This window comes from Hibiscus syriacus, unplaced genomic scaffold (genome assembly GCF_006381635.1).
Source record: "Hibiscus syriacus cultivar Baekdansim isolate YM2019G1 unplaced genomic scaffold, ASM638163v2 tig00110988_pilon, whole genome shotgun sequence".
Taxonomy (NCBI): domain Eukaryota; kingdom Viridiplantae; phylum Streptophyta; class Magnoliopsida; order Malvales; family Malvaceae; genus Hibiscus; species Hibiscus syriacus.
Genome location: NW_024062942.1, coordinates 3,237,038 through 3,246,873, shown reverse-complemented (window position 1 = coordinate 3,246,873; position 9,836 = coordinate 3,237,038). Strand labels below are relative to the sequence as shown.

General features: G+C 34.8%; 1 protein-coding gene and 1 pseudogene across 1 annotated transcript; one reads left to right on the top strand and one right to left on the bottom strand.

Moving 5' to 3' along the window:
* Window positions 1-658: 658 nt before the first annotated feature.
* On the top strand, window positions 659-3,385 carry LOC120149088 (protein WVD2-like 7). The gene is made up of 7 exons (XM_039161986.1): window positions 659-780; window positions 1,134-1,673; window positions 1,761-2,366; window positions 2,583-2,641; window positions 2,820-2,918; window positions 3,087-3,189; window positions 3,278-3,385. Exons 1-7 carry the CDS (start codon window positions 712-714, stop codon window positions 3,383-3,385), a joined length of 1,584 nt encoding a protein of 527 aa, XP_039017917.1. The 5' UTR covers window positions 659-711.
* Window positions 3,386-4,549: 1,164 nt separating this feature from the next.
* On the bottom strand, window positions 4,550-7,535 carry LOC120148981 (annotated as a pseudogene).
* Window positions 7,536-9,836: the final 2,301 nt, after the last annotated feature.

Sequence of the window (9,836 nt, the reverse complement as noted above, 5' to 3'; positions counted from 1 at the left end):
AAACCATGCAAATATATAATCTTTACCATCGGATCAACATGCAAGATATACTACTCGTTTCCTTTTTCTCTACCTCTTCGTTATTAGAATTTGAAAGAAGATATTTATTATTAAGAAATCAAAAGAAATATAAAATTAATATTTTTGTAAAAAATTTTAAAAAAAATGAGACTTTTTTATAATTTTTAAAAGAAAATTATTTAGTATGATATCGTTAAGTATTTAATGATAAAGTGATTGAAATATAAATAAATTAAAAGTACAATAAGTAAGTTAAATTTTTTTAAACTTTAATGATTAAAATAAGAGTGAAAATAGAGTGAAATTTATAATTTATATTAAATGTAAAAATAATATAATATTTCATACATGATTAAATTATATTAATTATTAATGTTTTTTAAAAATGTTAAATGACCGTCAAATTTTTCAAAAGACGGAGCTTTGAAAGGAAGGGGAAAAAAAGGAGCTTACTTTCCTTACACATCTCAGGTAGAAGCCCATCTTTTAGTCGCGAACCTGGACATCGAGATGGACCCATTACCATAAAGCCTTCTGTTTTCAAACAACAACGACTAGATTCGAAGAGGGGGAGCCTGTATTTGCTGCGTTTCTTTTGCTTTACTTACAGTGAGCGACTCTGCTGAACCAAAAAGAGAAGTGAGAAGGAAACTCAGAAGAAAAATCCTCTGGGGTTTTCTCTTCTGAGGAATGGATGAATCTCCTCGTCTCGTTAGATCATTTTCTAATCCGTTGCAGGTTTCTCGTGAAGTTAAAGAGGTTAGTTTCCTTTTTAACAAAGCCTGAAGCTTTACCTATAAAAAAGATTATTGTTTTACATTTTGTTTGCGTAAACGGTTTCTCTTGATTCAGTTTCTTTTTTTCTGTCATTTGTTTGGTTAGTGGGGTTATTGGAAAATGGGTACTCGTAGAAGATCTGGAAAACAAAAAAAATAAGGGCCTCTCACGGCATTCTCTCGATGACCAAACATAGCATACTTGACATTCCTATGATTTGCCTGAGACAAATTTCTGATTATGCTTTTTCCCCCATCAATCTTTGATCTTCAGGCTCTTTTCTTCTTCTTTCTGTTTGAGTCATGATGAAGCTGATGGTCAATTTTGAATTACAGGGTGACCCGATTCATGACGCGGTGCGTGTTCTTACAGAATCGATTTCTTTCGGCAGATTTGTGTCGGAATCGCTTTCATGGGAGAAATGGTCGACATTTTCTCACAATCGTTACTTGGAAGAAGTCGAAAAGTTTTCGAAACCGGGATCCGTTGCTCAAATGAAGGCTTTTTTCGAAGCTCATTACAAGAGAAGAGCTGCAATGAGAGCAGCGGCATTGCTTGAACAAGCCGACATTGTCACCAATGATGCCTCTCAAATAGGAACTATAAATACGGATTTAGCCGATTTGGGCACATCATTGGCTGTGAATCAACCGGAGAAGGATGCTTCTGATGATGAGATAGCTGATAATGCCGGTGTAGATGCAGGCAATCTTAATGTTGTAAGAGAAAATGATGTCGCCGACATGGAACAAGGTCCGAAAATGATGGAAGAAGATGTGAATATGGAGGAATGCCAGCAGGTTGAGAATTCAAAGACTTTCGAAAACGGTGACATCCATGACAAAATTGTGGCAACCCCAACTATTCCCCCGAAGGTAATGTTTATTTAAACAAGTTTCTGTTCTGTTCTTCCTTTTTCTCGGAGTCTTTATTTATGTTGTCCTCATTATGGAACACTGCAGAAATGTGACGACCCGAAGACCTCGACTTCTTCAAGCAAAAACAGAACAAATTCTTTGTCAAAGTCATTGCTCCCTGGTAAAGCATCCAATTCTCCAGTACCTCCTTCTAAACGAATGGCTTCGGGACAAGATAGGAATGATGCTGATGTTGCTAAGTCGATCGGAAACTCATATGACAAGAAGAAAACAATGCCGAACCTGTTCCATATGTCATTAAATCTTGCTTCCAGCGCCGGTAAAACTAATAGATCAGTAAGAATGTCAAGAGATATTGCAACTCATCCACAAATGCCAACTAGGGTATTGAAGAAAACTACTGATCAAGTGAATTTAGCTACTTCAAGCGAAAATAAACTAGCAAATTCCAATTCCAAGTTATCCGATCATGGTGGAGTATACAAACAAGCAACTTCTAGAGTCGAAAATAAGTCAAATAACCATGCTTATATTAATAAGAAGCCCGCATTAGACTCAAATGAGCAGAGGAGAATAACTATAAAATCCCTTCACATGTCGATGGATTTCACACGGCGTGCTGGTGAAGCCACTAAAACATCGCCTAAGGTATCCAAAGAAAGTTCAACACCACTACAGACTCCAACTAGGGTAAGTTGTCTATCGCTGTATGTATTTGCTGCTCTATTTGCACATTCAAGAGTAGATGACAAAATAACATATTAATGTTCACAAATGAAAAATCATAATATGGTTTGACATTTTTTATTTAGAATTCATTTCGAGGGTACTAAATATTTAGGATGTAGACACCAAGTGGTTTGGAATTTTCAAGTGATTAAAACGAGTTTCATTCACAAACTGTAGGCATCTGTTTATGGGGGGTCAAAGCATGCTTCCAAAGTTCTTCAATCACGAGATGAAAGGTAATCTTCACTCCTGAAATGTCTTGCTGACAAGTTGTTTAATGGAGGTGCAATGGCTTTTGTATGTTCCTTTTTCCCAATTTTACTTTATAGACTGAGTCTCATATACCGTTGACCTAATTACCGAAGACCGTCTTATATTGAACCTTATTACTATTTTGTATTGAATGTGTGGCAGCTGCTCGAGATCTTCGAATGCAAGTAGAACCAGTACAAGATCCTCTATTAGTTTGTGTCCATTTAATGGTTCCAAAAGTCTTCAATCACTAGATGAAAGGTAATCTTCACTCCTGAAATGTATTTGCTGCACTTTGTTTAATGGGGTGCAATGGCTTCTGTATGTTCCTTTTTCCCGATTTTACTTTATAGACTCAAGTACCACTGACCTAATTACCGAAGCCTGTCTTATATGCCTCATTACTATTTTTTATTGAATGCGTGGTAGATGCTCAAGATCTTCGAATGCAAGTGGAACCAGTACAAGATCTTGTACTAGTTTGTGTCCATTTAGTTTCAGGAGCGAAGAAAGGGCGGAAAAACGAAAAGAGGCAAGCCTTACCATTACATTTTTCTCATTCTTTATAATTGTCATGGTTTCAAATTGTACCAACCTTACTGTTTCCTTGCCAATTCCAGTTCTTTAAGAAGCTAGAAGAGAAAATGCAAGCGAAGGAGGCAGAAAAATCACAAATTCAAATAAAATCGAAGGTACTGCAAAACAGACAACCTTGTTTAGGATATTAACACAAGTGTTATCGACGAAGCCCTGCAGTTCCCAAGTCGAATCTCCTAAATTTCAAAGATGTGAACTATTTGAAGAATCGTTTTAGATGCATTGCCTGATTTGATATAAGAGAATAATGTTATACGCGCATACTTGATCTCTCTGTGTGGTCATAATCTCATTTGCTGCTTTACATGTCAAACTGATTTATTGCCTGATATTATGTGTAGGAGAAAGCGAAGGATGACATGACTAAATTAAGGCAAAGGACGGACGCGAAGCTAAATCAAACGAAGATTCATGCCATGGATCACAGATCCAGCACAGTAACACTAACAAGGTTCTTATCTCTTAACCAGTAACTTTCATTTTATGCTGACAATGATACAATGGAATTAATCATGCTTTAACTTATGCTGATTTCCTGTTTATCATCTTGAACAGCTTAACCTCGGGTTTAAATTTTTGTTCTCTATGCTTCGAAATAGACTTAAAGTTAGCCTTAAGTTACATTGTCAGTTACACACACACACATGGTTACATTGTCTATGATACTTTATTTCTCCTGATGATCAGTAGATGTTCAATGAGCCTTTGTGTTGTCAATTTGACAGTAAATTTCACGCCTTGCAGATCCCTTCAACTCGGCCTCAATCACCAAAACTCGGAAGGAAACCATCCAACAGGACGGTGCAGAGTGCAAACTCTAGACCTCCAACAAGGCCTTCCGTTAGTACCGAGAGCTCTAAGAATGGATTAATGAAAAATAGCAGGATCTCGGGGACCGCATTGCCAAAGAACAGGCATGAAAATGCTTCCCCCAATATCCAGCTTTCAGTTGGCAAACCGGGTATTCCATGCAAGCATGAAAATGGCTGATCAGCCAACGGTGGGTGCAGCCGATGAGACCTTATAAGTTTTTTATTAACAAAAATTATAGAAACCGAAAATAATGATTTTGGGAGATAAAAGATATCAAAGAGCAGTTTGTAACATTTTTAGTGGCAAATTCCACATCAGTTATAGGTACAAGTTTGTGAAGAACCTTGTCTATCTTTCTGCATATAATTTTTTCTGGCTTTTTTATGTACTTTGGATAATGTTAGCTGTTTATGATAAATCTAACACCAAGTTATTACGCAGATTTGAGTTTTGATACAAAAAAACAAGATAAAAGCCAAAAATAAGATATTATATCCATTCATGTCACTTATACAGGCATATTAATACAGCACTAACAGATGCAAATCTCAGGTCAGAAAACTTATAGCAGTAGAATTATTATGTTTAATGTTTTATCACCATTTGTATTACACATGTTTTTCAACATCCAAGCCCGAACTGCTTATGAAAATAGCATCCAATTGAAGTACTCCACTTATAGATATTACCTGATATAAGAAAAGGATAGTATTTTCGCCGAAAACGACTTCAAGCTACGTTAACAACCCTTGATCGATAGCATAGTATTCTGTAGGATCAAATAGATGCTCGTGGTCGAACCTCGGTGCATCGTACAAGTAGAATGGAGTTTCGGCTATCAGTGCTGGATCATTGTACTCGGAACAATCAAAATCCTGGAGAGCCAAGTTAATAGGATAACCATCACCTTGAAGCCAGCAAATTTGCAAGTCCTCAGAGAATGATGCTAAAGGAACTCCTATGCCCGCAGCATTCAGGTTTCTCTGAGCAAATTCCGAGTCAGCGAGGCAGTTCTGACTGATGTCCTTAGTTTTCAGGCTTGATTTGGTAACAGATAGGGGGTTGGAAACTTGATTCTTTGGCATTTGGCTTTTGGTTTGAACCGGAAACAAGTCAACTAAGTCGGCTGGACTTAAATGCTCGACTACTTCAGTTCTTCGGTTAACCTCTTTGGCAACCATGGAAGGTTCAGGCAGTGGCAGTTGGTTGAAGCCATTTTCTGGTTTCAAGGGCTCATACTCTTGTTTGGACTGAATCTCAGGAATTTCGGTCCAGGAGTACCAAGCTGGGGTGGTCGAACCGAATGATGCAAAGCTTACACCTGAATCAATTGATCCAAGGGAATGATCAAAGCTCATCTGTGAACTCTTGGTTTTATGAGGATCAGGAATATCTTTAGACAAAGCTCCTTTTGGCTCTGTCATAGGAACTGAAGTAATTCCAGTTCGATCACCTCGACCTTTGAGATCAACACTCCGAGCAACCAAGTTATTCCCGGAAAAACTAAAGGTACCATTCAGCACATCATCAGGCATAGTGTTCATCGGTTTATGGAGACCGAAATTGGCAGTCGAATCATCAAAGGAGGATCTGAATGTTTCATTCCAACAAATGAATTCTTGACGCCACTCTCCTTCTGCAACCTGCTCAAATAGAGTCGATACTTCTGCACAAGAGAGTTTTTCTCTATAAGAATCTCAACAATGTCTTAGATTTTTGACAATTCAGACTCTTTCTTTAACCTGTTTAGAACATTTTCATATTTGCAGAGCTTAAGAACATTGAAAATCCATTGTTTTTCCCCGAAAAACCCTTCTTTTATACCGAAATTATATAACAAAATGTTCATTAACAGTTGTTTTGCTGTTACCTGCAAGTGACTGGCGACTTTTTCTCTTGTCAACCATGATACATTCATCAGGTCGAGTATTTTCTTAGGACCAACTTCTGTCAAACAGACAATAAACAACATCGTGAACACGATGCGTTCATGATCAAAAACCATAGCCATATCACTGAAAGAGATATATTGCTACATCTTGATGATGATCAAGAGAGCTTGAAAGTATACTTACTATCAAATCCGATCTGATTTACCGCTTTGACAAATTTTTGGTGAAGGTCTACTGTCCAAACAACTCTTGCTTTCTTGGTAGAAGAAGTATCGATAAGGTCTCGGTCTTCATACTTGTTATCACCATCTTTTCTTTTCCTTCCCGATGTCATATCATCTCCACCGAGGAAGTGCCCGTCGTTGAACAGATCACAGCCATTTCTAGTCATCTGAAGATTTTCAATACATTCAAGACTTTCAATGTCTCGCTCCTCATTTATCTTCTTTCTGAACACATGCTGCCATATATTGCGTAGCTCTTTCATTCTTATTGGCTTGAGAAGGTAATCACAAGCACCATGCTGGACACCTTTCATCACTCTGCTCGTCTCCCCGTCGACCGACATCACTGCAATGTTTTACATAAATGGAGCTCGTAAGAACTCGATCCTATTAAATCCAAGAACAAAAACGGAGCGAATAACGTTTAAAACAAAGGTTTGTGTGTTACGGTAGAGAACTGACTAATGACAGGTAAGTCCATTTCCAATCCGACGTGTTCAAGAAGTTTAAAGCCGTCCATGTCCGGCATGTTAACATCGCTGATTACAATGTCGTAACCGTCCTTCCGTTCGCGAAGCAAGCTCAGAGCGTCTCGTGCGAGGCCACACGTAGTCACTGGAACATGGGAAAGTACCATGAAAGAATGTTTAGGATACCATAGAAATGTCTCACGCATTCCTAATTCTAACCAGAAGTCATATGATCATGTCATAAACTACAGGGTGTCTAACAAATTTCTTGAACTTCATGATCAATCAATCAATCTAGCCATGATCTCTTCCATTCATGTATGTTCCTAGTTCACTGATAATTACCAACTAGAAAGACGAAATGCGAAAAAAAGGCGACAAACGACAGGGAGAGGGACTCAGTGCTAGGTAGAACAACATCATCTAATTGATATTTGCAGAACAAATTTTGTTATTAGATGCAAAATCTATTCATCAACAACACAACCAGCAATGTCCAAACTCTTAAACCTACCAAATAAAGCGAAAAGAAGTTGAAAACCGAACAGTTTATCATACGGAAGAAGAAAGCAAAACCCAATGAACAGTGCAGAAAAATGAAGCAACCCCATGTATCAGTAAACACAAAGTAAAGTTTGTTTAACGATAAAAGTTTGAAGAAAACGATGAGTAACCTTCATAAGAACACTTCTTGAGCATCTTTTCGAGGATTTTCAACCAGGTAGGATCGTCATCGACGACAAGAACCCGGAGACCGGCAGGAAAAACATCGTTTCGAGAAGAAGAGAAGCCACCTTCACGGAACACCATGTTTTCTTGTTGGTTTTGTTGTAAGAAATCGAGGGTTTAAAAAGGTAGAAACTTTGGTGGTTTGAAAGTGAAGAAGGAAGTGTAAGAGAAAGAGAAATGGGAAGCTAATGCTCTTAAAGGGGAGAAGAAGGGTAGGAGGAATGTCAGTGGGTTTAATAAAAGAAGAATAGGAGAAAGTGAGTTTTTTAAGCCAAAGGTGACGAGATTCCCGGTAATTTTGAACCATTACCAGAATTGGTTGGATTTTAAAATTTTATGAATGGTCACTACCATTACCATTATGTTATGCTGCTATTATTGTAGTGTTAACAAATATCCAATTTAAATTATAATAAAATTTCCTTTTGGTAACATAATCTAGTGTTGTTATTACGTCTTAAATATATTTTTCAAATAATTAATATAATCATTTATAACATTTGTACCGTTAGGTGTAATTAAGTTAAGCTGAGTTTGAATTAGGGTGTTTATTCGATTAATTCGGTGGCCGAACCGATCGAACTACCATTTTCGAATTAACCGAATTTTTATTTCTTTAACCGTTAATCGAACCGAACTTTTTTTTTAAAAAATTAACCGAACCGAATAAATTTCGGTTAATTCGGTTAATTTTCGAATTAACCGAAATTTTTTAGAATTTTAGAATTTAATATTTTTTAATTAAAAAAAATAATTTACAATTAATTTAAATAATATCTAATTATAAATAATATCTAATTAATTTGATTCAAACATTTTGTATTTAGTTTTGATATTATTTTAATTAATTAATATTGATTTGGGTTTTAAATGAATTTTAAATGGATTGGGCCTCTTAATATAATTATATTTAAAGGTTAATTCAGTTAATTCGGTTAATTAATTGATTTCGAACCGAATTAACCGTTAACCGAATTCTAAAAAAATCTTTAATCGTTCCCCGACCGAATTAATTCGGTGACCGACTAAATTAATCGAACTAATTCATTTCGGTCAGTTAATTCGATTAAAACCGAATTTTGAACACCCCTAGTTTGAATGTTGGTAAGCTCGACATTAAATTGGTACTACACATCAAAAAGCTTTTTTTATAATTCTTTTTCAAAGTAACTTTTTTGACATTTTATTTTAGTTTTTAAAAAACCAAACCCTAAAATAATCGTAATTTTAACTTGTAAGAGGAAAAAAGAAATTTTCAGATGTGTTTTGGAGAAATTTTAAGTTCAGAAAAATTTAGCAATTATAGTAAATGGTGTTGATAAAATTAGACGAATCAACAATTAGTGATCTTATTGTTTAATCTCTGTTTTAGTGTAGTATTAAGATAATTAAATTTGATAATTTTGATTAGAATAAAGTGTTATGTTTAAATCAATGAACATAATCTGCCTTATTAAATTATTGTATTTTAATATAAAAATGGCACTGCAAAAGAGGAAAGTACGAGACCCAAAATCCAGGACATGGAAAATCAAGAACCTCCCACGTATCCAGTCCCCCCCCCCCCTTAAAGAAACATATACTTGGATAAACTATGCATGCAGTCATCCAACTATCACTATAGTTTCATTTTGGTCATCCAATTATTTGGTCTTCAAAATCATCACTAACGTTACGTTTTGATTTCATTTTAGTCAGCTGTTGTTAAAATATTAATAGAACTGATGATGTGGAATTTTTATTTTTTCAATGATGACGTGATATTACTTTAATGATATGTCATCATTAGCGTTAATTTTTTTTAACGACGGTAACCAAAATGTAACGTTAATGATTATTTTGAAAATAAAAATAATTGAGTAACTAAAACAAAACCAAAATGATAATTGAATGACCAAAATGGTAATAAAAAATTTATTGCGTTTAATACATAAGCTATTAGTTTTGGTCCATTTTAGTGCCTAAACTTTAAAAAAATCAAAATTTAATGTTAACTTTTAAATAAGGTACCGAAATGAAAAAACTAAATTAAACTTTAGTATAGTTTTAAAAAATTTGAAAGTATAGGTACTAAAACGGACCAAAATTGATAGTTTAAGTACATGTATAATTTACTCTAAATTTCTTATTCTTTCATTTTGTTTCTTCATCAACATACTTTTTTTAAAATTAAATTATAATAAAATATGAATCACAATATTTAATATATATAGAGAGAGAGGAAAATTCTACAACATTCGATGAACACCATTAAATTAATTTATAAAATATTAAAATTGTAAAGTACTCAACGTATAATTATAAATTAGTTAAAAATCTAAATATAATTTATTTAAAATATAATATTAATTACATTAATTTTTATAATCTTATTTTTTTATTATAATTAAATCAAATACTAATTCGTAAATTAAAAAACCTTAATTTGTTTTAAAGCTTTGAAGTTCTCGATGC

Bases quoted from the DNA above. Each gene is read 5' to 3' on its own strand.
- LOC120149088 (XM_039161986.1), top strand. From the start codon at position 712: ATGGATGAATCTCCTCGTCTCGTTAGATCATTTTCTAATCCGTTGCAG. The intron at 2,642-2,819 runs GTAATCTTCACT...AATGTGTGGCAG, and splicing joins CTTCAATCACGAGATGAAAG to CTGCTCGAGATCTTCGAATG. The intron at 2,919-3,086 runs GTAATCTTCACT...AATGCGTGGTAG, and splicing joins CTTCAATCACTAGATGAAAG to ATGCTCAAGATCTTCGAATG.